The sequence below is a fragment of the Tasmannia lanceolata genome, unplaced genomic scaffold (genome assembly GCF_043159265.1).
Source record: "Tasmannia lanceolata isolate RefF3 unplaced genomic scaffold, GAP_Taslan_0.1 ptg000020l, whole genome shotgun sequence".
NCBI classification, from domain to species: Eukaryota; Viridiplantae; Streptophyta; class Magnoliopsida; order Canellales; family Winteraceae; genus Tasmannia; species Tasmannia lanceolata.
The window spans coordinates 6,428,237-6,455,647 of NW_027518697.1; the positions used below are offsets into that span (position 1 = coordinate 6,428,237).

Consider the following 27,411-nt stretch of genomic DNA (forward strand, 5'->3'; position numbering starts at 1 on the left):
TTTAATTTCTATAGAAAAAGCATTAGCACCACAGATTTAATTTCTATAGAAACATTTCCCAGATGTAATTTCAACTCTTATCCAATAAGAAAAGTAATATGATTATGGGTAATATCAGGACAAATAGTTATTTTGTAACACCTGACAATCTATTTATAAAATCTGTAAATTTCATCCTTCACGAAATCTGTAATTTGCATTGGTATACAAAAAGAAAAGAGAAGGAATTCAAGTAACTGATATTTTGGACAAAGCGCATACCTTGGTTGTCTAAAAAAAGCATCCTTCATGTGTTAATCCACCAGGCAGACAGGTGAATTTCACATAGTGGCTGTGGTTAGAATGATCTAGATCAAGGGGCATTTGCCCATTGAAAGGAATGAAGGTGTGCCAAGTTCAGATCTGACGCAATGGAGCTTTGTCATGTCAGACAAAAAAGGTAGTCCCCTAAGTTTCTTCTTCTTTAGTTTCATCTTTGTTGCTTCTGTGTCAAGAACCCAATGATTTTCACTTTAATCAGAACGAAAAGTAGAAATAAAAATAAATAAATCTTCCAGTCCACTATGATGATATTCACCACTACAATTTGAAAGTTTCTTTTTTTTTCCTGAATGGTGTAAGGACCTTAACTAGAGAAGGAACAATGCACCACAGAAGAGGTTAGACTCTAAATCATAGCAGAATGTGTGCATGGCCGTACTCATATATAAGCCGAAAAAAGAAGAGAAATTGAAGGAGCAGAGTTCATTCTCAGTTTGTACAGCCAATTATGCATGAACTGAAAACATATTTTGATTCAATTGTGACTCAAACACAACAATTTCTAATTCAGAATAGATGGACTACAATTAAAGAAGCAGAAACACGGGTGTGCCAACCATCTCCATACATGATCCTAAACCTCCGATTTGTGGAGGTTTCTATACTATGTCATCCACTTCGCACCAAGTACAAGGGTTAGGATCATCCTATGGAGATGATTTTTGGGGCACGACCTATCTATGTTGGGGACCAACATATGAATGGTTTATGGCATCCAATTATGTGGGTCCTACTATACATTTGGCTAGAAGTGTAGCTACACACACGGCCACTATATGAAAAACTTGTATTAAGGTTATTTCATAAATCAAAACAGCCTTATAGAAGGTCTGCAATTTTGGGAGCAAGCTTTTGGAGAAATATGTCACGTTCAAGTGATTTTTCAAGTCAAATCTACCTTTTGAACCTCAAGTATGTGCAGAATGTTTGGTTAATGCAAAGGTGAGTAGAAAACACTCCTTTCTCACCTGTTCCCTTTCTACCTTCATGTCTTGAACAGAGTTTCCTACGTTTCTTGTGTGTTGTTTTGAGTTTCTTAGAAGTTTATTGAATTGCTTTGGATAGTAATCGTATGTTTTGAAGTGGATTGCCGTTGTGATATGGAAGAAAGAAAGGAATTGGAATGGACTCATTTAGGAGAAGTGGTTGGAGATCAATCTTCGCAAAATTCAATCAAAACCCACCAAAAAAATAGTTTTTTTGCTAGTAAAGTCATGGGATTTATGCATCTAATGCCCTCTCTCTTTCTTTCTCTTCTTTCTCTATTTTGATTACGACATACACCACTACTCTAGGAGATTGACAATCAAACACTACTTACCACTACTCTACGAGGTAGCTACAAGGAGACTACTTGCCTTGTCTCCTCCCTGTTGACTACTTAAGTTTTAATTTACCACTACTCTACGAGGCAACTACGTGCAACCAAACTGACCCTAAGGGATATAGTCCTTGTAGATTTTGTAATTAATTGAGCGTTGGAGTGTGAATCAACTCAAGCATTACTTGGATGGCAGTGGCACATATCATTGAATGAAATCATCGAGATTCAATAATGTATTTTCTATTTACATGTTTGAGGTTTATATTTAGTATTCTTAATAGAATGATGACTTATGCTTGAAAATGAAGCACATTTACTTTGTAGAATTTTTTTTTGCTCGTTTTATTATTATTTTTAGATCTTTCAAAAAAAATTAATTTTTCTAGCCTGAAAAGTAAAAACAATGTGAGGCGTATGCCTCGCCACGTGTGAGGGCTGAATGCCTTGCCTCACAGCTCATGCATCTACCATTAAGACACCGATTTCTCCTATTAGTAATAATAAGGGGAAGAAAACATTAACCATAATTCGAAGTCAAAAATAAAGTCATAACCCATTGACTGATGAAAGAAAAAATGAGTACCTCATGTCCGAGTCCACCATGGAATGCTCATCAATGTTGGAATCATGACATTGTGGCTTTGGGTCATCATCAGATCCTGATCCATAAGATTCACCATCCCATATGCGGCATTTTGGCCTTTGATCCATATGGCCCTCCTCCTATATTCAAACAATTCATACAGTACAATCAAGATGAAATCCAAAGCAAGTGAAAAAGACAAAGAGTGACCCACCTCCTCCGGAGGTTCTGTATTGGGTGGTCTCGCTTGAAATTGTACACTGGGAACATGTTGTATTCTTGAAAGTTGCTCCAACAACACACTCCTGAAAAAAAAAAAAGGATATAACAGAAATCATTGTCATTTTCAAAAAAAAAAAAAAAAACAGAAATCATTATGTTAAAATGGCCCAAATGCTGACATTTCTGAAAGGGTATTCATGGTTTAGAATCATACAGTACGGTATAACAGAGACTATCATCCAATGCATACACTACTCATCCAAAAACCATTATTATATCTGAGATAATGCTTGTCTCAGGCGATATGTCCAACACGGACTTTGATGTGCCCAACATGCATAGGAAATCCAATACTCAAAATCATGTCTAGGCAGGTCCCCGAGTAGTGGTTAAATCTCAATTTTTGGAAAAAAAAAAAAGGAGAACGTGTCTCTGTATAAGCTGTTTAAACTTGGAATTGGAAATATGATTTTCAGAGTTGAGTAGATTTTTATATCATTGCTTTAAACACAGAATCAAATCTCAGAGAATGTCGAAGGGTAGAGGTACCATGCCAGGAAATCTTTTACCAAAGCTGAAAAACGACACACACACACACACACACACACACACACACACACACATACATACATATATATACCTTTATATATATATATATATATATATATATATATATATAGAGAGAGAGAGAGAGAGAGAGAGAGAGTATATATATATATATATATATATATATATATATATATATATATATATATATAGAGAGAGAGAGAGAGAGAGAGAGAGAGAGAGAGGGAGGGAGGGAGGGAGGAAGAGTCTTTGGGCAAGGGGTGGATTTACAGAAACTTTATGATTCTGTATGATTATTAATAATTCATATTGTTCTTTAATGCCTCCCTGACTAAAAAGGCCCAACTAAAATAAAGAACCACGGCATCAGCATAATAGTAAGTTTATCTTGCAAGGAAGACCAACACAGCTGTTTACATCAGGGAGCAAAAGCTCATTCCTCTATCTCAATCAGTAGCAAGTAACATCTTAAGGCTGACATCTTTCAAGCACCCAATTGACGTGGATGCTCTTTATAGTTGATTAGTAGTTTATAAAAAAATGCCACGGGGTGTAATACAATCACTAGAACGTGATCTGAAGTACGATAACATGGATGTCTTATTTGCCTCTAAGCTTAAATATTTCTTGTATTTTTCTTAAATTTATTAAAAATAAAAAATAGTATGCTTTATGATCCAAGACCCCGAGTTTATGAATTGATTCAATCCATCTCTCTTATGGAGGCTTTTTCTGAGCATTAACAACAACAAAATTTCATTGAAAAAAAAAATGAAAAGTACATAAAACCCGAAATTGCCAAAAGAAAAAAAAAAAAAAAAACCTAAGCTAAATCTCTCTTATGGTTTTCAGATTCATAATGCAGAACTATGGGTATTTGGTAAAATATAATAGGATAGATCAATACAGCGTGTAATACTGAAAGGTTACCTCATTTTCTCCAAATCTTTTGTAATACTGAAAGGTTACCTCATTTTTTCCAAATCGTTTGGTGAGTTTTGATTCTCCATGTTGCTTGGATCGACATGAAGAGTATAGTTGGGGCCAAAGTATTCATAATATTCATTGTAAGGCAAATTATTTTCGGGTTCCACCCCAACTGCAACAGCAGTCTGCACCAAGGTACCCGAAAAAAAATACTAAAACATTAGCCCAATTAAAGCATAGAAAATAAAGTAAGATATAAGCATAATGGGAAATGCAACTGACCTCATAACACCAACAACGAGCAACATTACGGATTGTATAACCTCCGCCACCCAGAACCATTAGAGGGACATTGAAAGATCTAAGGAAACGCAGACAATCGGCATGTCCCCTCACTGACAAGTTGAAACACCCCAACCTATCTCCAGATAAAGAATCGGCCCCACATTGGAGAACGACTGCATCCGGCTGATAAACCTCCATGACCTTTTGGATGACGGGCCTAAATAATCCCCGGAAGCTTACATCATCCATTCCATCATTTAAAGGGACGTTCAAGGCATAGTACTTCCCCTGCCCATATCCAATGTCCTTAAGATGCCCCGTTCCTGGAAAGTAATCCCCAAATTTATGAAAAGATACAGTCATGACTCTGTCTGTAGTGAAAAATGCCTCCTCTACACCATCTCCGTGGTGAATGTCAATATCTACATACAGCACGCGCTACACGATAGTATGGATGGAGTTAGATAGTCATTAGTGACTACAATGTATCATCTTATAACATGAAAAAAAAAACGATAAAAAATTTTTTTTTGGAGTTTCCAATCTATTCCTATGTCTGGAACAAAGCAGAAAACACGGAAAAAAGTTACAACAGTATTCATGGATGATAATTCATAAAACAATTTTTCTACATTTTGGGTGGCTTACAAGTTGATTGATGGAGTTATAGTCATTAGTGACTACAATGTATCATCTTATAACATGAAAAAAACAAAAAAAATAAAAATTTTGGAGTTTTCAATCTATTCCTATCTCTGGAACAAAGCAGAAAACACGGAGAAAAGTTACAACAACAACAGTATTCATGGAAGACAAAATTCATAAAACTATTTTTCTACATTTTGGGAGGCTTACAAATTGTTCTTGCACATTTTCTTCAGAAACCTATATTGATACACCTACTAAAATAGTATTCAAATCATCTGATTCCACAAAGAATGGATTGACTTACAAGTTTGAAGTAGACTCAAAGCTCCCAAAATAATATGCATCAAAAGTTCACTTGAACATGGGTTTAAGAAGTTTAAACAGAGATTTCGTAAAATAAGTCTAGATAAGTTGTTGATTGGAAATTTGGAAGCAGAAAGAGCTCTAGATGAAACTTGTTCCTTTGGCCATTTCATAAAAGGGACACTCACTTAAAGTAATATATTCAAGTATTTGTGAGAAAAGGATTCCATATTTATGTATGAATAGGTGTTTTAATAAGAACTAAATTCTTTTTTTCTTTTTTTTTCTTTCTCCTCCCCTTTTTCTCTGTACAAAACCCAACATCTTCCCTGATTGCCCCCCTGGAAAACCCAACATCTTCCCTGTTTGCCCCTGCGCGCCCCCCTCCCCTGAAATCCCAGGTTGCCCCCTGTGCGCCTCCTAGAAGACCCAGGTTGCCCCCCCTACGTGCCCCCCTGTGCGCCCTCCCTTCTTTTTTTTTAACATCTTTCCCCATCTTCTTTGACTTATAAGGGTAGCATTCTTCTCTTCTAGCCGTCGGGTGTTCCTGCCCTACATTTCCCGTTACATTTCTCCCCTTTTTGGTCGCGGCTCCGCTTTGTTACATTTTTCTTTGATTCCTACTTGATGACTTAAGCTTTGTCTCTATGTTTCGTTGTAGTTCCACAAGTATGAGGCTTCGTGCTTGTTCTTTCGGGGTCCTTCTTCCGGCGGCTGTTTGTGGTTTTTCCTTCTGATTGTTTATCTCCGTGGTGATTTGCTTGCCTATATTTGGCTGCCCTTTTCTGTGAGTGTCTGTGATTGTTGTGGTGTGTCTTGTCTGGTCTGCTTCACCGACATCCCATTTGAGTTTTGGTGTTTATTATGGCCTTGCCATCAGTTTCTTCCTCCGGTTCATTTCCGGTGTCGGTGACCTCTATGACATCCATTAAATTGGATGATGCTAATTACCCTGCCTGGAGTCGTTCTGTTCACCTCTATCTACGAGGTCAGGGCAAGTTACGTTTCCTCACGACGGATCCTCCGGATCCGAAAGATGCTGGGTATGATAAGTGGAGTCAGGAGGATGCTCAGCTCCAGTCTCTTCTCTGTCAGAGTCTGGAACCAAAGATTGCGACCCACATGCTATTTCTGGATACATCACGGGCAGTCTGGTTGCGTGCTGAGACACTCTATTCCGGCAGCAACAATCTCATGCGGATTACTGATGTTTACAATGCCTTCTTTCGTATCTCGCGTGGAGATAAAACCGTCGCTGAGTACTATTCGGATTTTGTTGGTCTTTGTGAGCAGCTTGATATTTATCATCCACCGTCCACCGACCTTAAGGTCTTGGCTCAACAGAAGAATGAGCTCCGTACTACTCGGTTTTTGGATGGCTTAGGGCCTGAGTTTGTCCCTCTTCGGCAGCAGATCCTTCGGTTAGGCACGCTCCCATCTTTGGATGAGATCTTTTCTCGCGTTCAGCGCGCTCTACATATCGATCCGGCTATCTGTGTTGCTGGTGACCAGTCCACCTTTGCTGCCCAGTCTAGTTCCTTTCGGAGCACTCGTGGTAGGGGTCGTGGTCGCGGTCGTCGCGGACAGGGCCGTGGCTTTGGCCGAGATTCAGAGGGAGGCCGTACTTATGGGGGTCGTGGCTCACGTTATTGCAGTCATTGTGACATGGAGGGTCACACCATTGATTTCTGTTACGATCTCCATCCCGAGCTGCGTCCCGCTCGAGCCGCCCACTTCGCTTCTGAGACACCTGCTGCACCTATTCCTGCTACCTCAGACACCATAGTCGTCTCTCGGATTGAGGAGAAAAGGAAACAACCGGCTGCTCAACTTGCCACAGAAGGTAGCAACCCATCTTGCTCCCTTAGCCACTCCGCTTCCTAGCTCATTGATTCTGGTGCCTCTCATCATATGACCGGTAACAGTACACTTCTTAGTTCATTTACTTCTTGTGCTCCTCCTAAGATAGTCACCTTGGCCAATGGGACACGATGTCCTATTTCAGGCACTGGGACTGTTACAGCCACCTCCCACTTATCCTTATCATATGTACTCTGTGTTCGTACTTTTCCCTGCAATCTTCTCCTGAGCGTCTACCCCGTTCTTCAGTTGTTTCTGGTGTTATTAGTCATTTTCATTGTGAGTCCTGTCAGTATGGAAAACACCATCGTGTTTCCTACCCGTCTCATTCTGTTAGTCGTGTCAGTAGTCCTTTTGAGTTAGTGCATTCTGATGTTTGGGGTCCATGTCGTACTCCTTCTATATTTGGTGGGAAGTACTTTGTTATTTTTGTTGATGATTTTTCCAGGATGACCTGGCTTTATATAATAAAGGATTGTTCTGAGGTGTTTTCTACATTTTGTTTATTTTATTCTGAAATTACAAATCAATACTCATGTTCCCTTAAATGTTTACGTACTGATAATGCCCGTGAGTATTTTTCTGATCGGCACGGTTTTCAGGAGTTTCTTTCTAGTCGTGGAATTATTCATCGGTCGTCTTGTGCCCACACTTCACAACAGAATAGTGTTGCCGAGCGGAAAATACGGTATCTAGCTCGCACCATTCTGTATCAGATGCATGTTCCCAAATCTTTTTTGGCTGACGCTATGCTTACAGCCTTCTTTCTGGCTAATCGTATACCATCTTCAGTTCTTAGCAATAGGTCCCCTTTTTCGGTGTTACACCCTTCTGGTGATCCGTTTCCGTTACCTCCCAAGGTGTTTGGGTGTGTTTGCTTTGTTCAGGATCTCACTCCAGGACTTGATAAATTGGCCCCAAGGGCAATCAAGTGTGTTTTCCTAGGTTATTCACGAACCCAACAGGGTTACCGATGCTACAGTCCTCAGCTTCGCCGCAAATTTATCAGTGCTGATGTCTCTTTTTTTAGAATACTCCCTACTTTCCTGCTTCCTCTTCTTTACCGGTATCTCCTCCTTCGTTGCCGTTACCGGTTCCGGTTCCAAGTCTGCCACCGGATCCGGTTTAGCATCCTTCCAGGTATATACTCGCAAGCGTTCTACTACTTCAGTTGAGCTTTCATGCCCTGCCATCTCTTCTCAGCAAGCAGGTCCTTCTTTACCCTCATCCTCTGATGATGCTGCTCAGGTTGATGATTCTCTTGATGCCCCCATTGCGAGCCGTACTCGTTCTCATACCACTCATCACCCTATTTCTGATGCGGTAAGTTATGCTCGGTTATCTCCTTCGAATACCGCATTTATATCATCTTTGTCATCGATTTCTATTCCTCGCTCTGCTCAAGAGGCTATGCTTGATTCGGGGTGGCGAACAGCTATGGAGGCTGAGATGGATGCTTTGGCCAAAAATCAGACATGGCAGTTGGCTTCCCTTCCTCCTGGTGCTCAGGTAGTAGGATGAAAGTGGGTGTTCACCGTCAAATACCTACCTGATGGCTCTGTTGAGAGGTTAAAAGCCCGTCTTGTTGCAAAGGGCTTTACTCAGACTTATGGGATTGATTATGTTGAGACATTCTCTCTAGTGGCAAAGATTCCGTCCATCCGTGTATTGATTTCTTTGGCCGTGAATCAGTCTTGGCCACTATATCAGTTGGATATCAAGAATGCGTTCCTCCATGGTGATTTGCAGGAGGAGGTGTATATGGAGCAACCACCAGGGTTTGTTGCTCAGGGGGGGTTGCAGCATCCCGTCTGTAAGCTTAGAAAGGCGATTCATGGTCTTAAACAGTCTCCTCCTGCTTGGTTTGGGAGATTCGGTGAGGCCATCCTACGATTTGGTATGAAACAATGTGTTGTAGACCATTCTGTGTTTAGCTCTCGAAGCAATGATGGTCTGATTCTCCTGGTTGTATATGTTGATGACATTGTTATTACAGGAAATGACAAAGCAGGAATACAACGCCTCATAATGAATTCAGCACAAAAGACCTTGGTGTTCTGAGATACTTTTTAGGCATTGAAGTGGCACATTCACAAAGGGGGCTATCTTTGTCCCAAAGGAAGTATACTCTTGATATTTTGGAAGAAACAAGTCTTCTGGGGGCAAAACCTGCACAGACTCCTATGAATCCGAATGTCAAGCTTTCACCTGATCAGGGGAAGCCCACTAGACGATCCTGGTCGATACAGACAGTTAGTAGGACGGTTGATCTATCTCACAGTCACTCGTCCGGACATCGCATATGCCGTTGGTGTGGTTAGCCAGTATATGAGTGCGCCTCGGACATCACATTCGTCAGCTGTGATTCAGATAGTGAAGTATCTGAAGAAAGCTCCCGGGAAAGGTCTTCTCTTCCGGAAGCATAACCATTTGAGAATTGAGGGATACTCTGATGCAGACTGGGCCGGATCTCCTGCTGACCGGCGATCTACTAATGGTTATTGTACCTTCATAGGTGGAAATCTAGAATCTTGGAAGAGTAAGAAGCAGGACGTTGTGTTTCGATCCAGTGCAGAAGCAGAATACAGGGCATGGCTTACACCAGCTGTGAATTAATTTGGCTACGATCGTTTATGTCAGAGATTGGATTCTCATACTCCTCACCTGCGTCCCTCCACTGTGACAACAAGTCAGCCATTCACATAGCTATGAATCCGGTATTTAACGAACGAACTAAGCATATAGAAGTGGATTGTCACTTTATTCGTCACAGGATTCAGAAAGGCCAAATTCAAACCGAATTCACTCGAACGAATGATCAGATTGCAGACATGTTTACCAAGTCATTGAATGGAGTTCGATTGAGTGATTTATGTAACAAGCTGGGCATGTATGACATTCATACTCCAGCTTGAGGGGGAGTGTTAGAATAAGCTTATGTAGCCTAAGGGCATTATAGTCTTTTCATATTCTTCTCATAATAAATATATATGTGTGTGTGTTAGGGCAAGACGGCGAACACACGACATTTCATTCTCAAATCTAAAGAAAGAAAGAAAAAAGAAGAAGAAGGAGTTAGGGCATGGGCATGGACTTCAATGGAGGAAGACAAGAGGTCTTCAATGGAGGTCCCTCGGGCATCGAGGAACCCTAGGGCTTTGATACCATGTTAACAGAGAAATTTGAGAATGAAGTGTTGTGTGTTAGCCATCTTGCCCTAACACTCACATATATATTTATTATGAGAAGAATATGAAAAGACTATAATGCCCTTAGGCTACATAAGCTTATTCTAACACATTACAAAGAAGAGAAGTGTCCGCAAACAGAGTGGAAAGCTTAAAAACCCCAGCAAAAACACAAGAGAGAAATAACACTACACGAACAGGTATATATCACTAATTTGGAGCTCGCTTCAGTCAGCATTGGTTTTGCTAGAGCATCTGCTTCCAAGTTAGCCGATCTTCATCTGTGCTAGAATTGCGATTTGATGACTCTTCAAAGATCAGAAATTTCCATGATAATAGATGCCAACTACCAAGGGCCAACCAATGCTCCTTCCGCCCAAGCTAAAACCACTTTGGGACCTTCAAATATACATTTTCCAACGAAACATTCCTTCAAATATATATTCAAGTCAAACATTCTTTTTGACTGTCGTCCACATGATGCCAGGTATCCAAATTAAATTGATGGCTTCTTGGAGGAGTTTGAGGTCATCTCAAGAAGTCCAAGCAAAGAGGTTAGGGGCTCTGACAACATTGAGTGACTGGATCATTCCATTGGCAATGTCCCACGTGTTTGACGAAAGGCCTCAGTGCTAACACAATTCTGGCCAGTTTTAGGCTGCAAAAATGGCTCTTCCAACGATGCCCCCTTGTTGTTTGACTAAATGCTCAAGTGAAACTTCAACCGTTGGTTGCAAGAACTTCAAGTTGCGGTTCCCCGATGCCTACATATAGATAACCATTTACCTATAGATGGGTCCTCACACTCCCACCCCCTACCCTGCCTCATATTTATGTGCAATGATTTTATGCCATGAGGCATTCTTTTCGTCACCAAACTGCCAAATCCATTTGCCCATCAGTGCCAAGATTATGATCTTCATGTTGCCAATTCCAAATCCCCGTTGCTCTTTGAAAACCATTTGATTTGAACGCCAGTTGATAGGTGGCACCAGAAATCACTTTGATGAAGTGGCTTGTCATAGAATATTGCATCGAAATATTTCCAGCCTAGTTGAGGAGCATAGAAAGTTTCTTAAAGTAGAAGGATTTGACGGAGGATAAAAAAGTATAAAGCTGTCTTGGATTGAGGAAAAGAGCTCTTGGTGCAGAAAGTACTTTGCAGCCATCATTTTTTTTGTGTGTGTGATAGCATTGAGTTACAGTCGTGAGAACGGAAAAAAGAAAGATTCTTTGCAACGTGACATCGCTAACCAAAATATGGGTACTATGGAAGGAAAGAAATGCCCGAGTATTTAGAGGTTTGGCCCAAAGCCCACAATTCATTTACTTGAAGGCAATTATGCTAACCATTTCCTAGGTCAGAACACTGCCCAGCTTCAGGTTCATTTTGGCCTATGTCCTATGGAAAGGCTCGTGGGAGGTTTGTCTTAGCAATGAGCGCATGTGGAGTCTCCTTCCCAGAGGTGGGTCCCGCAAGGGGCCAACTGAAGCTTAACTTTGATGGTCTAGCATGGGGAATTCGGGGCCAACAGGAGTAAACGGCATTCTCAGAGATGAGAACGGTTCGACAAGGTGGCTTTCTCGTGTCCCATTGGGGTCACAGAATCCAATGAGGCAGAGGTTGAGCTCCCTCCAAATATCAACACTCACCCAACTTATTTATTAGTCCTGGTAAGTTGTATTTCATTAAGTGGTCTAGTACATTGAGTTTCATTTCTAGTAAGTTGAATTGCATTAACTAAGTCTAAATTCTAGAAAGTTGTGTCCAGTAAGTTGTGTTTCTTTATGCAAGTCTAGTAAGCTGCGGTATTGAAAGTTCTAGTAGTTAATGTTGTGTAGAGATTTCTATGTGTAGTTAATGTTGTGTAGTGTAGAGATTACTTTAGGGTTCTATAAAATGTGTCGTATGAGATGGAGAGGTGGATTTCGGACAAACTTAGATTATTGATAACATATCAATTTCCTCCTCCTCTTATTGTGTTCTTGCGTTCTTTCTTCTTCTCTCTTAAGCACCCGTATCACCATCCAAAGGCGCATACCCTTGGGATGCTAGAATGCCCCATTCTCTGGCTAGAGGCGAAGGTCCAGGGCTCAGAATAGTGTTATTGACTTATTGCCACTCAAAATAAAATATAAACAAAAATAAAAAGAGATCTGAATCAAAAGCAGTAAACAAAAACAAATGAAAAGGAGAAAACCCCAAGCACAATATCAAAATCACATAAACAGAACCCCAACCCAAAAACCCAAATCCCCCAAAAAAAAAGGAAAAGGTAGAAAAAGGCATCACTCTTACCCTATGGACCTTGAGCAACTCAAGAATCCCAAGCACAATATCATTAACATAACAAAACCCAGAAGCCTCACACTTCTTAGCATGATGCAAACCCCCAGCCCAATTCAAAGCAATATCAGCATCCCCTCTATTAATCTTGACCGCCGCCCCAATCGAACCTCCGGCGGACGCCTGACAAAACCCGAAAAGCCCATCAAACACAGGACAATCCTCACCAACATTAAACCTCTTAAGGTGGCGGACATGGGACGAGTCGTGTTGGGTCTCCGGCGTGACGGAGGAGAGGAACTCGACGTAGTCGTCGGAATGGAATCGACGGATATCGGAGGGGGTGGCTGGGAATGGACGGTTGATTTCCATTAGACGGTGGAGGGAGTAGTGGATGATTAGGTTGTGGGCCATTCGGATTCTGTGGGGTTTCATTGGGTGGCCTTGGCCGTAGTAGTAGTCTCCAATTGTGGGTTCGTAGAAGTAGCTTACTCGGCGTTTGGTTGCGTCCGGGCCGGACGGGAGGGCCACTCCGGCCGTGTCTGGGTCCGACATGGGATTTTCAGTACTGCTCTAGCTGTGTGAGAGAGGGAGAGAGTATGAGAGGGGGAAAAGAAGGGGCGAGGTAAATGGGTTTTAAAAAGGGAAATGGGGTGAGGGTGATCATTACTTCATAACCATATGATCCATAGAGAGAGAGGGACTGCACATTATGAAGCGTCTATGGATCGGAGGGTTGGGATCATCCCATGGAAATGATGTTTGGGGCATAGACGGATTTGGGTTGTGGGCCGACAAATTGACGGTTTGGATTATCATATGGTGTGGGCCGTACCGTATTTTTTTATGGCCTCCATCCACTAATTTTAATCGTGATTTTCTTAGGGTTATATTTTTTTTTCTTATATCTTCTGTTTGGTCATATGTAAATTGGAACCCAACCCATCTGGATTTATTTATTTTTTTAAAAGGTTAGATGTGTTGGGGTTTCATCTCAGATTGTAGCCCAATAATCAATTGGGACCTCACCATCGGTCGTCACAATATGGAACGAATAGGGCCTTAGGGTTTAGAGATTCAGAGTGAGTTGGGTCAAGTTAGGGTTAAAGTAATGGTATCTCAGGTTGGGCTAGGGTTGGCTTCAGTCCAATCCGATCCCACCTGAACCTTGCACTCCTAGATTTTATATGATGCGTGGCCATATATATAGCCATGTAAACCTACTAGCAAAAAACCCCGTGCGATGCACAGGCCGAGAAAGAATTGTACATGATCTAAACCGTCCATGTGATGGAACATAACATAAATAGGTTGTGCTCGTAAAATAATTTCCATAGACTGATCCTAGCCCTCCAATCTATAGAGGTTTCGATAATTGTTGTTCCTTTTAAGGTGCCTAGAATTCATCAATATTTTTACAGATGTCCTGCATTCATAATATCAAACTTTCCGTAATTTGACCCGCACATAGTGAATAAGGAAAAGTAGTTCCCGATTTCTAGCCCGACCGGGTTCAACCCGACCCAACCTGATTTCCAATTCGGGTTGTGCCGGGTCAGGTGGACCCGATTTGATATGGTACCAATTGTTGACCACCTCAACTCAAGCCGGGTTGTTTTGGATTTTGAGAACCAATAGTGAGTCACCGATAATCAGTTTTTAACTCACAATTAGTTCTCAAAATCCAAACCAAACAGGGACTACAATTAACAGAGTGAAATGTTATCCGCACTACTATATTTTGATGATCACACTCCTCACTTGATTAAAGTATGGTATGGCCCGCACCATAGGATTATTCAAACCGTCCATTGTGGACTGTGGAGACTATTTCAATGTTGAAAAAGAAAAACACATATGCAGAACTTCTTCAGATGGAACCCAAATTCGGGTTTCAGGTCAGGTCGGGTTGCCCAGTCCAACCTGACCCGACCCGATTTCCAATTCAGGTTGATTTTTCCCAACCCAACCCAACCCGATTTGCGAAAAAGCTTAACCCGACCCAACTCAAATTCGGGTTAAACCCGACCCGCATGGGAATGTCCAAGTAACAACAATGGTTTCAAATTATATATAGTACTAATGTCCTCACTACCATATTTTATAATGGCACTACTCACCGTATTTTGATGATCGCACTCCTCACTTTATTAAAATGTACGGTATGGCCCATACCATAGGATGGTCCAAACCGTCCAATAGATGAGCCACTGCCTACATAGGTTGTGCCCAAAAAATAATTTTCATAGGTTGATTCAAACCCTTCGATCTATAGCGGGTTATAGGTTGATCCAAACCATCCATGTGATGGAACACAACATCAATCGGTTGTGCCCGTAAAATCATTTCCATAGGTTGATCCTAGCCCTCCAATTGATAGAGGTTTCCATAATTGTTGTTCCTCTTCAGGTGCCTGGAATCCGTCAATATTTTGCAAGTGTCCTGCATGAGCAATATAAAGTAGTTAGGTTGATCCTAGCCCTCCAATCGATAGAGGTTTTCATAATTGTTGTTCATCTTCAAGTGCTCGGAATCCGTCAATATTTTGCAAGTGTCCTGCATGAGTAATATAAAGTAGTTAGGCTGATCCTAGCCCTCCAATCGATAGAGGTTTTCATAATTGTTGCTCATCTTCAGGTGCCCGGAATCCGTCAATATTTTGCAAGTGTCCTGCATGAGTAATATAAAGTAGTTAGGCTGATCTTAGCCCTAGAGGTTTTCATAATTGTTGTTCCACTTCAGGTGCCCGGAATCAGTCAATATTTTGCAAGTGTCCTGCGTGAGCAATATAAAGTACTTCTTTCATCATTGTCATATATGTTCACCTCTTCTTGGTTGTTATTTTTCGTAATTGTCATAGACAGGTACCCGGGTTGGTACTTTTCGTATGTAGATTACGATTTTACCCTCAAATAATTTCTCATAGAGATAGACGTTAGATATCAGCAAAGGGGTTAATGGTAAAAGAAATTCCTTTTTAGTAGTATATACTTTTCGAAAAAAAACTTTAAGGTCCACAGTAGGGGTGTAAACGAGCCGAGCTTGACCAGGCTCGGCTCGGCTCGTTAAGCTCAAAGACTCGGCTCGGCTCGGTCAGGCTCGGCCAGGCTCGCGAGCCGCTCGCGAGCTTTATCGAGCTTGGTTATAAAGTTTCGCCTATGTCGCAAAGTTCGGTAGCAAAAGCAAATGAAAAAACAAGTAATGACAAAAGAAGCAAATGAAAAAAGAAAAGTAATGATTACAAACAAAAAAGTAAAATAGCGAATTTATAAAGTTTGAAATGAGAAATTACCAAGAAAAGGTGATAAGTTATGACAATTAAGAAAAAAATACCAAAAATGCTCAAAGTTATGACAATTACGGAAAAAATTAATTTCGGATTTTTCTCAACCGTTTAATATATACGATGTTGACATGACATATGCACCTTCATACGATGTTGACATGACATACGCACCTTCAGTACGTTTTTGAAGATGATGTTTACCTGACGAGCCTTAACGAGCCGAGCCAAGCCGAGCCTGGCCTAACTCGGGCTCGGCTCGTTAAGGATTCGAGCCGAGCTTTTTTTCTGGCCGAGCTCGAGCGAGCTTCCGAGCCCGAGCCAAAATTGACACCCTTAGTCCACAGTCCCACACCATAGGATGATCCAAGCTGCCAATCTTTGGGGCAACAACGAATTTAGGTTGTGTCCCAACAATAATTTTCATAGGATGATTCCAACCCTTCGACTAGAGTAGGGTCATTATTGTTTCAAATCCTCTATTTGTTCGTGATGGATGGCACATTAGGGAGGGTTAAGACTTAAGATCATCCCATCAAATAGACTGTTTGAATCATCCTATGGTGTAAGCCGTCCAGTACTTCTTTTTAAAACACCAGACAATACGGGCTTACACCACATAAAAACTCATAAAAAAGAACATGTGAAAAGCACTTGTTCTAGGATAAGTTTTGCCCTGGACAAATTATCCGCGGAATTGTAAAATCATTTAACACCCGATTAATAAAATGTATAATGTAAAACAAGGTGAGGTCGCTGACTAACAAAAATAGTCGTGCGAATATCATACGCCAGTCTTTCATATTCTATTCGGCTATTCATCTTCTACAAGGTAAGTCTCTCTCTTTAGTCTTTACAGCCCAAGAAATAACCCTTTGCTAGAGAAATTCCCGTCCGTCGATCTGAAGATGAGCGACGGAGATGATGCCGTACGTCGCAGTAGCGTCGTTGGGGAATACAGGAAAAAGCTCCTCCAACACAAGGAGCTCGATTCCAGAGTAAGAGCAGGTCTGTACGAAAATAAGATAAAACCCTAATTTCTTTTGTGTTTTTTCATTTTCTTCCCCATCTAGAATTCTGATGCTCTAATGTGACCAGTTTATAAGGGTTTCTGATGTTTTGGAGTGGTTGGAATCGAGTATTAGGGTTTGCGTAGGGTTGTTGTTCTTCTGAGATGATGCCATTTTTGGGTCTGATTTAAAAAGTGGTTTGTATTTTTTTTATTTTTTTTGATAATTTTGAATATTTGGGTGTTTGAGAATTGGATGGGAAATTCATAGATACGGAAAGAAGAAAAAAAGACAGTAGATCCAGGTTCTCATGCGGTTTTGAAGAGAAGGGTTTTCATACTGATTTGAAGATTAGGGTTTTGAAAGTAATGGAATGAGCCTCTTGAGAATCTGATGGGGCGAGATTATGGTTTTAATGCTGTTTTGATGATTGAGGGTTTCAAAATAATGAAATGGGGTTATTTTAGCATTTGGGTTGAAGGTTTGGTTCGAGATTAGGGTTCGACTAGTATAGATTGGTTTTTGTTAGAATTGGGTAGATGGGTTTGGATTTTTGTTCTATTTTGATGCGTGATTTTCTTATTCTGGTTTAAAATTGCATGTGGGTGTTCTTTTTTAATTTTGTTAATATTGCATTATGGAGTGATTGATAACTTGATGGGCAAATGAGATTAGGGTAGCTAAAACGTATAAGACAATATTTCACACTTGACACCTTACAAAACATGTTGACATGCCCACATCAAGTCTAATACTTATAGCAATACATGAAGTTTTGAAAGGACTGTAGATATACGTGTCAACACCCGTGTCAGTAGCAAATTCAAAGTTTTGGCTAAATCACAACATCTACGTTATTGGTTTTTACCTTCCTTTTGTCTCATTTTTTTTGTTGTTGTTGAATTGTCATAGTTAGTTGTTGATAGAGATATTTAATTGTACTATTAAAAAAAAGAAGAAGATTTGCTTGTTATCTCCAGACAATTCTTTGCTTTTTATTTTTTATTTTTTTTGAATTTTGGATGTATATGCTTTTTAGAGTGCGTCAAAAGCAACATATTCACTTTGTCTCGTAGTTGGACAATCATTTTTAACTGACATTGCATGTTTCCATACTTTATTAGTATTATTCGTCTGATTAACTATCAGATTATTTAATATCTATATTTAGATTGACTCTACTAATTATACTTGTACCAGTAACTAACATAAAATTTGAATGCAGTGCGGGAGAATTTACGAGCAGCGAAAAAGGAATTTGCGAAGACTGAAGATGATTTGAAGTCTCTTCAGAGTGTTGGACAGATCATAGGAGAAGTTCTTCGGCCTCTTGATAACGAGCGTTGTAAGTACTTCATTATTCTAAATGTTCTTATTCGTATCCACAGTCATAGAATGCATTTTTAATTTTGCGTGCGTGTGTTGACTGTTGGGATGTGGTAGTCATCCTGCCCTTGTGCTAGTATAGTATTGAAGAATCAATCTATAGTCAATATATATCTCTGTTTGAGGGAAAAATTTTCTAATGACCAAATGACAAGACTACTTTCCATTTTTAGGCTTCATCTTTGACTGTTGGAGCCATATATAATTAGTTATATTGCAATAATGAAGTACTGAAAGGTTAATCAAACCATTAGAATTGTGCATGGCGAGTTTGAATAGTTTGAGCTGATGGTCAAAGTGTGGTGTTGGGAATCTTCTGTTTTGGCATGCTGATTTTCTTTCTTTGTTTGTGAGTCCAGATATAATTGGTCAAACATTAATGATGTGGGCTCTTAGGTTGTTAATTTTTATTTTTATTTTTTTTTCTCGTCCAGTGGGAAGCTCTTGCTAATGATGTTTTGGGAACCAATACTTTTGTGTTATTCCAGTGATAGTCAAAGCAAGTAGTGGTCCCAGGTATGTCGTTGGCTGCCGCAGTAAAGTAGATAAGGAGAAGCTCACAGCAGGAACCAGAGTGGTTCTTGACATGACTACTCTTACAATCATGCGGGCTCTTCCGCGCGAGGTATGGTGTCCCATGATGTATCGTGCTTCTTTATTTTGGGATGATTAACAATCGAGAAGCTAATTTAAGGATGGCTCATTCTCATAATATAGTCCAATTCTACTCTTCACAAAAACTTAGAAGAGATGATAGAAGAGATGACATTTGAGTTAATGGTGTAAAGCCTATACTTTGTTTCCAGGTTGACCCAGTTGTTTATAACATGCTTCATGAAGATCCTGGTAATGTTAGCTACTCTGCTGTGGGTGGGTTATCTGATCAGATCCGGGAACTCAGGGAATCTATTGAGCTACCCCTCATGAACCCTGAACTCTTCATTAGAGTAGGGATAAAACCTCCCAAGGTAACAAACACGACACACAATGGTGATGCTTTCATTATATATGGTTTGTTTTTTCAGTAGCACTGCCCAACTAAATATGTGTTGGGAATCATGACCAAGTCAGATTAAATATATTTGTTCAGAGCTACAAAAGCAATTTGGCAGTTCATTCTTATTTATTACAAATGATTTCAGGGTGTTCTTCTCTATGGTCCTCCTGGAACAGGGAAGACGCTATTAGCGAGGGCCATAGCCAGCAATATAGATGCCAATTTTCTTAAGGTAGGTGTTTTTATTTTCTAGTCTGGGAAAATAATTGATTAGCCAATTTTCCTCACCTAGTTCAAAATTTCAACTTTATGAACATATTTTCTGTGTGTAGGTTGTATCCAGTGCTATAATTGATAAATACATAGGTGAAAGTGCACGACTGATCCGGGAAATGTTTGGATATGCACGTGATCACCAAGTAAGAATTCAGTGTTCTTAGTTTATGTTTCAGTTTCTAACATTTCCATCCAACAACAACAGGATACTAATTTCATCTTTGAAGATCAGATCCCCATCCCTTCAGAATTTTATGTAATACATGTCAAGGATTTAGAATTACTTTGATTTTTCATTGCCATTTATAGATTTTGAATGTCTGATAATTGGATATTCTCCACTTCATTGGTCAAACCTTTTTCCTTGCATGCCAACGCATGCAAAATAGCATGTTTCTTCATATGTTGGCATGGTAAATTTCACATTTCTTGGTTCTCAGCAATTGCTTCACTAATTCTCTGGTTCTTCTTGTCAAGCCTTGCATCATTTTCATGGATGAAATTGATGCCATTGGCGGCCGCCGTTTTAGTGAGGGAACTAGTGCTGATCGCGAGATCCAGAGAACGCTAATGGAGCTGCTCAATCAGCTGGATGGGTTTGATCAGCTTGGAAAGGTATGCATGCTAAGATCAAGTTTGCAATAAAAGTTAAATAACCATAATATCACTAGCAGTCTTGTAATTATAGATTGGTTAAAGTAAATAAAATGCTTGAACTCCACTTCAAGGTGCCTTTTTCAATGCCAATGATTGGCAAATGTGATGTGCCCTTTTTCTATGGTTGGATGTTTTGTTTTTGTGAAAAAATTGTATTTCCAATTGTATGCTACTTATAATGGACACAGGTGACAGGTTTCGGTGTCACACGTGAATGCAATGTGTCTCAACACAATTGCCTCGACAAACTCAACATGCAGATATGTCATGCTATTTACATGATAATATCGAAGGACATTCTTTTCTGACCAGAGACACTTATTGTGAGAATAATATTACATTAATACGAAATTCAGAGATTACCCATTTACTAGGTACATTAAAATTATAAATAAATAGCACAAAAAGGATGAAAGGGAAAATCAGAGATCACTTCTTTGTTTTGATATGTACACCTTTTTCTTTATATTAAACATCTTTCAATGGCTCTTCAATTCCCAGAAAGTTGGTACAATTAATCAGAGAAGTTTAAGATAAGGAGGGGTGCCAATATCAAATAGGGCAGTGTGCTAATATCAGTTCCTTTAGTAGATGTTTTAAGAAGTTGCACCATTGCTAACAAGACTACCTTCCAAAGGAAGTTAATGCATGCACGGAACTAAAAATAGAAAGTTAATGAATGTACGGAACTAATAACTATAAGGGGAATGCAAAATTATTAAAAAAGAAGAATCAGAAACATCACCAATAATTGATCCTTAAAACTTACCATAGAAAGTTACAAGCAGAAGAAAGTGGAAATTTTTAACTAAAGAAAATTAAAGGGCCGCTCAGTGCACGAGGCTCCCGCCATTGCGGGGTCTGGGGAGGGCTAGATGTACGCAGCCTTTCCCTTGCTTTGCAGAGAGGCTGTTTCCGTGACTTGAACCCGTGACCACCCGATCACGATGGAGCAACCTTACCGTTGCGCCAAGGCTATCCCTCTAACTAACGAAAAGTAGTAAGTAACTATTTAAGAGGAAATTTTAACTAAAGGAAGAAAGGTAGCCTACAAGAACAACTATGATTTGGACTATAAAATTCATATTTCTTAGAGACACTTGTGAACATTAATACTTCCATGATGGCATGGAATCAAACTTCTTGCATGTTATTTTCTAATTTATTATTCCTAGTTTTCAAAGCTAAAATTCCATATTATGTCAAAAAATACTACATACATAGAACCATTGTTTTCTTTGCCAAATTTACAGTGGAGGCAATCCATGACCCACATACACGTTGTGTGCAATGTATGTCCTAACTTGGAAAGTTTGACCGCAATGCTTGTTAATTTGTAAGCAAGGTTTTAAATTTCTACCGAAGCCGATATGATATATTTATATTTCCATTCCTACTGAAACGCATACCAAAACATAAATGTATGCCGAAAATAAAATCGTAAGTGTATTAGTGGTATATTATTCCACCATGTGTTACATAATTATATTTATATGAATTGCATGTGAAATGTAGTGTATGCATTATGCATAATTTTAACTTATCTGAATTTCATGTGAAATGTAGTGTATGCATTATGCATAAATATTTATATGAATTACATGTGAAATATAGTGCATATTTGTATGGCGTCATGATTTTTCAGAAAGTGGAGTGTTCTTTTTCTATTGGAAGATAAAAAGTGTGCATTGTCCTTGTTACCAAATTCCCACCGTTTTTTTTTCTTTTAATATCTACATTCATTTTTATAATCCAAAAGAAGCAGTGTTCATTTGTGTTCATTTTTTTCTTTCTGAGATTAAAAACAAGGTGGAGCACAAGAGCATATGCATGCAGCGGATGAACATGGTGGTAGCAGGGCTTTAGAATGCAAGGGTAGTTTTTTTCACCACCAAGTTAAGGCTATAACTTCAGGAAATGCTACAATAAGCTCAAACACACGCTCGAAAACCATCAAATAAGCGAATAACCACCAATAATGATTTAAAATCGAACACCTAGTAGTGACATGCTCTGTCGCGCTTGCCTGATAATTCAGTGCATACCAAAGTTACCGGAAATGCTCCTGGAAGGTGGGAGTCACGCTTTTGGAGAAGCACGGTTCGGAAGCGGGAAACGCGTCACTTCCAAAAAAATTCCAAAAATTGGGGAAGCGCATTTCCCCAATTTGGGAAGTGCATTTCTGAAATCCGCGGGAAGCTCGCTTCTCCAATTTGCTCGGTTTATTTTTGCTCTTGTCTGATTCTTTGTGAGTAGAGATTTTCTTTTCCCTATTTTTTGATAGGCAAGTTGGGATTGAACCTCAACCTTGAGTTCTCACCCCCTCTTCACTTATGCTCTCTCAATTCTCTCCCTCTCCCACCCTCCTTGCCCTTCTCCCACCACTGGATAAATTGATGCTTTATTAAAAAAAATTCATGGGTGCTAAACATGGTCTAACCGTGTTCTTGGATTTGCATGTAATTTATGATGGTGGGATTCTAATTGCTTATGTTGGTTGGAAACTGGAATTTGCCACTTTTAAAATTTTGTGGATTTTTCATTTTTCAATTATTTCATGCTGCCCTTTACAGTTCTCTGTCGATTCCCTTCACGCTTCCCATCACGCTTCCTCTCATGCTTCCCCTTCGCTTCCCTTCACGCTTTCCACTTCCCATCTTCCCGAGAGCCTTTGCTTCCCGCACTGGCAACTATGCTTGTTAGTCACACTCCCTGGTTCTATTGAAGGATTGAAATGTTATGGTATTTAAAGGTTTGGTTAAGGAGCCACACTTTATTTTTACGAAGGTGGTCACGTTAACCATTTCTTGTGTGAAGATCCTCCCAAGCTTTAGATTCTTCTTTGCTTATGGCCTTTGGAGGGGATGGAGAGAGATCTGTGTTAGTGGTGATCCGGCTCATCTAAAGCTTAACTTTGATGATTCTAATATGGGCAATCCAGGGCCAGTTAGGCGGCGTTCTTAGAGATTAGAACAAAATCCAGGGCCAGTTAGGCATCCTTCTTAGGGATGAGAACAGAAATACTAAGCGGGCTTTCTCGGGTCTCATCGGGATTACCGATTCAAATGAGGTTGAGGTGAGAGCGGTTCTCCAGGGCATAAGTATCACAAGGATCACAGGTAGGCCTGATTTGGGGAGGTTGATTGTTGAAGGAGACTCCCTCAATGTTATCCAGTGGTTGGAGGGGAGTCATCCTCATCCCTGGAGATTTGTCCACTCATAGATGAGATTGAAGATTGATCTTAGGGCTTCCATCCGTTTCTTCACCATGGGAGAAGATCAGCTAATTAGTGATGCTGACAGATTGGCCCGATCTGGTGTAAGCTGAGACAGGATCTTTGATCATCTCCCTCCTTGAGAGCTTTGATTTTAGTTATGAAAGCCTTTTGTCGTCTCCCATCTTTTGGTTTGTAGTGACCATCTCAGTCATGGTTTCTTCCTTCCCACTTCTTTTATGTTGATAAAATTTTCCACCATTCAGAAAAAAAGAGTGTTATGTTGTAAGTGAGGCAGTCTGCTGTTATTTTTTCTCATACATCGTTGACATTTTCATCACTTTAGTCTAAAACCTGGTGGGCAACAAGAAAATGAGGGTTCTAGAATTGGGTCTTTTTACTTTTGCATAGTATGGATTTCCTTCCGCACCTCCAATTATTGGACTTTGAATTGCTTTTAAATTTGAGTCTAATAATCATTTTGGTACTTTTAGTGGTGGGGAGGTGATTTGGGCTTTTAGTGGTCCAATTGGGGTGAAGGCAAACAAGGTGGACGTTTGTGCCATTCACCAAGGAATTATGATGCTCCAATCTTATTTTCCTTTCTAATGTACTTGAATTTTATTTTTTTTGAAAGATGACATATTTTCATTGATACTAAGGTTACATTGGGGACCAGGATCCCCCATCCTGTATTACAAAGTATCAGAGAAGCTGGCCAGGGCATACCCTGGACCAGGAAACTTTAAAGCAAGAACAAAATAAAATAACTGGGACATGTCTTCCTTCATCATACCAGTAGTGAGAAATATGCCTGAACCGCCCCAAGAGAGCTTCTTAGTACCATGCTCTTCCATCAACCCTTCTTTTACAAATTAATCCCCCAACTTGTCCTATTAACACCGTTACTAAAAAACACCAAGATTTCAACACTTCTATTATAACCACTCCTTCCATCAATTTAAATAGCTAATGTACTTGAAATGATATTGTACTTTTAGGGACCTCCTCGGTCTCTGGTTGGTTTAATGAAATCTCGTTACAATTCAGGAAAAATAATAATCAGTTTGGTACTAAAAATCAATTCTCAAAATCCAAAATGCACGGGGCACAAACAATGCCTAGTGGGAACCTTCTTCTTTCCCATTCCTATTTTCTACTCGATTAGCACTTGAAATGAATACATGCGCATAGAAAAGTACCATGGGCACACTTTTTTGCAGAATCTAAATTCCTTACACCTGTTAACTTTCTCTCAAGTACAATTAGGAGCATTTTATGCTGTTTTTTATACGCATAAGGTTGTTCTTGTAAGCTTTCCCTACCTTGTAATTCTTACAAATTTCTGTGTAAGTTGCAAGTCAGAATGTCTGATGTCTCGTACATGTAAAAGTGACATTTTTATCACTTTATACTAGAGCTGGTGGTCAATGGGAAAATGATGGTTATATAAACAGGTTTTTTTGTTAAGTAGAAATGTTTGTTAAAAACAATAAATACGGTTTAAATTGTACTTAAATAACTACACAAGTCTTCATTTCAGAAAAAAAAGTACACAAGTGTTCTACATGCAGAAATACATACATTCAAATCGTATTTTTTCTCTCTACTGTCATGGTCAAATGCGAATTCTGACTGCTATGATATGGTTGCAAGGTTAAAATGATTATGGCAACAAACCGACCTGATGTTTTGGACCCTGCGCTCCTCCGTCCAGGGCGATTAGACAGGAAGATAGAGATCCCGCTACCAAATGAACAATCAAGAATGGAGATTCTTAAAATTCATGCTGCTGGAATTGCGAAACATGGTGATATCGACTATGAAGCAGTTGTAAAACTTGCCGAGGTCAGTCATGCCTTCATTGTTTGAGGAGCTTAAGCATAGTACTTTGTCACTTCCTCACCTGAAAAATTTATTCCCGACACTTGCAGGGATTCAATGGAGCTGATCTTCGTAATGTTTGTACGGAAGCTGGGATGTCAGCAATCCGAGCAGAGCGAGATTATGTCATCCATGAAGACTTCATGAAGGTAAGGTTTTCATTAGTCAAAGAAAAAATGAAGGTAAGGTTTCCATTTCATAGAAATGATTGATGGAGATAATCAGTTCTCACTTAAACGGTGAGTGAAATTTCACTGATCATTGGAGATATCAATTGTCTCTGGTCACTTAGTTTTCATCTCGTAATTGTTTATTGTTGTCTCTGATGAAGTTTTCGTTAGAAAATTTTTAGATTTGAATAATTTATTATTGCTTCTACTAATTGATGGGGATCGTAGGCACCTGTTTCAGATTTATTCTAGGCACGGTCACAAACCCGTGAGGGCCCAATAAGTGACATTTTTGTTATAAAGATTTTATTTTCATTTTCATTTTATTTTAATTTTGTTGATTTTTGTTTGCCTTATATATATGGGATGATGTGTTGGACATTTTAGCTTTTGGAATAATATTACGTGCAAGTTTATTCCCTCCTATTTATCTTCCGTTTTCTTTCTTCTGCCCCTCTTTCCCTTGTTCCCTTTCTTTCTTCTTCCCTTCCTCTTCCTGTTCTACATCACCATGACCGTGATTCCTTTTATAGATGATACTTGCGGGAGTGTTTCTATCTTCGGTTTTTACCAACATTTTTATTCTTGCTTGGTACATTTATTGTTTATGCACTTCTACAAGATGGATTACCACTCCAAGATCAGACCCATTTGAGGAAAGTGTCTAGAATCTTATTGTCTTTCATGAAGTTTTGGGAATCTTTACCTTGAAAATCTCAATTCCTATGTGATTCCAGTCTTAATATAGCTCATCATCCTTGTCCTCCATCTACTCAGCCTTCATACTTTTCTCCAGGTGATTGGTGTTTACGATTTCCACCATATCTGATAGTCAATCATTTTTACTAGAAAGGGTTTTATCAGAGCGTGGGTGTTCTGGAATCTGGGAGTCTTTAACAGTGTTTTGATTAGACATCCCACTGTAAACAGATGGTTCCCACAAGGAAACGGAACCTTTTGTAGGGCGATGAACAGATTTTGCGTCCCTTAATGTTGTAATGTTGGATGACAATTTGGAAATTTTTGTTGATGAGTTCTGCTGCTTGAGTATTCTAATGTTTTCATTTGTCCCAGGCTGTTCGAAAACTGAACGAAGCTAAAAAACTCGAATCGACTGCCCATTACAATGCTGATTTTGGGAAGGATTAGAACACCGCGTTGTGTTCTGGAGCCATGGATGCTGGGGCACTGCAGAGGATTCAACTGGAAACACAGACATAAAGTGTAGTATGGTCACTTGAAACATATTCACATGCAGGCCTGGTTTACCAATCTTGCCTGAAATTACTTTTGCCTCTCAGATAAAATGATACGGGCCTTGTAATTTTTATTGGTAAGATATTGAGCCTTCTACGAACATCCTTAAACCACTCGAGCTTATAGCTGCTTCATCATCCTGTTAATTTCTCCATTAATTGATGATTATATGTAGAGAAGAACCTAACAATTATATGTAGCACTTTATTTTGATAGTGGCACCCAGCCGGTCATTCATTTCTCATTAGGTCCTCCCGATGCTATTAATGTTACTAACTGGCCTGATTGGTAGAACTTCAAAGCAATGCAGCTTTCTTTGTGAGCATGCTAGTTGTATTCAAGAAGACAAGAATTAAAATTTAGGAAGGAAAGACAATTCGGAATCAGCTTTGTCTACAAGGAGGCTCTAATAGTGTGTGGTGGAATGACGAGTAATTCAACCTATTTCATATTGAAAGACCAAAAATATTATTCTAATATAATCGAGAACAGGAACTTAGGCTGGGATTAGAGAGCTCTGAGAGTCACGCAATCGATAACAAGGAGACTTAAATTACAAGTGCTCTTCATTGGTTGGTAAAGGGAAAAGACACGAATTGGGTTTGAAGGACAGGAGTGTTTGGTTGCAGGGTAATAAGTAGGGGTATTGTTACCAGTACATAGAGAAGAGGGGGGAGAAGCACCATTCCCATGAAACTTCCACATTTTATTGTGGATTTTTGCTTGGAAGTTGCAACAAGTGATTAGAATGTCACGTCGCA

General features: G+C 39.6%; 2 protein-coding genes across 2 annotated transcripts; one reads left to right on the forward strand and one right to left on the reverse strand.

Annotated features, from left to right (window-relative positions):
* Positions 1–85: 85 nt before the first annotated feature.
* Positions 86–13,189, reverse strand: LOC143854332 (histone deacetylase 6-like). The gene is made up of 6 exons (XM_077364219.1): positions 12,528–13,189; positions 4,227–4,667; positions 3,987–4,129; positions 2,443–2,533; positions 2,229–2,368; positions 86–484 (listed from the first exon to the last, which is right to left on the reverse strand). Exons 1-6 carry the CDS (start codon positions 13,068–13,070, stop codon positions 448–450), a joined length of 1,395 nt encoding a protein of 464 aa, XP_077220334.1. The 5' UTR covers positions 13,071–13,189; the 3' UTR covers positions 86–447.
* Positions 13,190–16,615: 3,426 nt separating this feature from the next.
* LOC143854089 (26S proteasome regulatory subunit S10B homolog B-like) lies at positions 16,616–26,871 on the forward strand. The gene is made up of 10 exons (XM_077363844.1): positions 16,616–16,806; positions 18,034–18,153; positions 18,683–18,819; positions 19,001–19,162; positions 19,337–19,423; positions 19,524–19,610; positions 19,945–20,082; positions 24,996–25,187; positions 25,274–25,372; positions 26,468–26,871. The coding sequence occupies exons 1-10, from the start codon at positions 16,707–16,709 to the stop codon at positions 26,540–26,542; spliced, it is 1,197 nt and encodes a 398-aa protein (XP_077219959.1). The 5' UTR covers positions 16,616–16,706; the 3' UTR covers positions 26,543–26,871.
* Positions 26,872–27,411: the final 540 nt, after the last annotated feature.

What these genes read in the sequence shown, in the direction of transcription:
- LOC143854089 (XM_077363844.1), top strand. Translation starts at nt 16,707, where the DNA reads ATGAGCGACGGAGATGATGCCGTACGTCGCAGTAGCGTCGTTGGGGAA. An exon ending in CGATTCCAGAGTAAGAGCAG is followed by an intron (nt 16,807 to 18,033) that starts GTCTGTACGAAA and finishes ATTTGAATGCAG; the next exon opens with TGCGGGAGAATTTACGAGCA. An exon ending in TAGATGCCAATTTTCTTAAG is followed by an intron (nt 19,424 to 19,523) that starts GTAGGTGTTTTT and finishes TTCTGTGTGTAG; the next exon opens with GTTGTATCCAGTGCTATAAT.
- LOC143854332 (XM_077364219.1), bottom strand. Translation starts at nt 13,070, where the DNA reads ATGTCGGACCCAGACACGGCCGGAGTGGCCCTCCCGTCCGGCCCGGAC. An exon ending in AACGATTTGGAAAAAATGAG is followed by an intron (nt 2,534 to 3,986) that starts GTAACCTTTCAG and finishes TTTTTTTTTCAG; the next exon opens with GAGTGTGTTGTTGGAGCAAC. An exon ending in ATACAGAACCTCCGGAGGAG is followed by an intron (nt 2,369 to 2,442) that starts GTGGGTCACTCT and finishes GTTTGAATATAG; the next exon opens with GAGGAGGGCCATATGGATCA.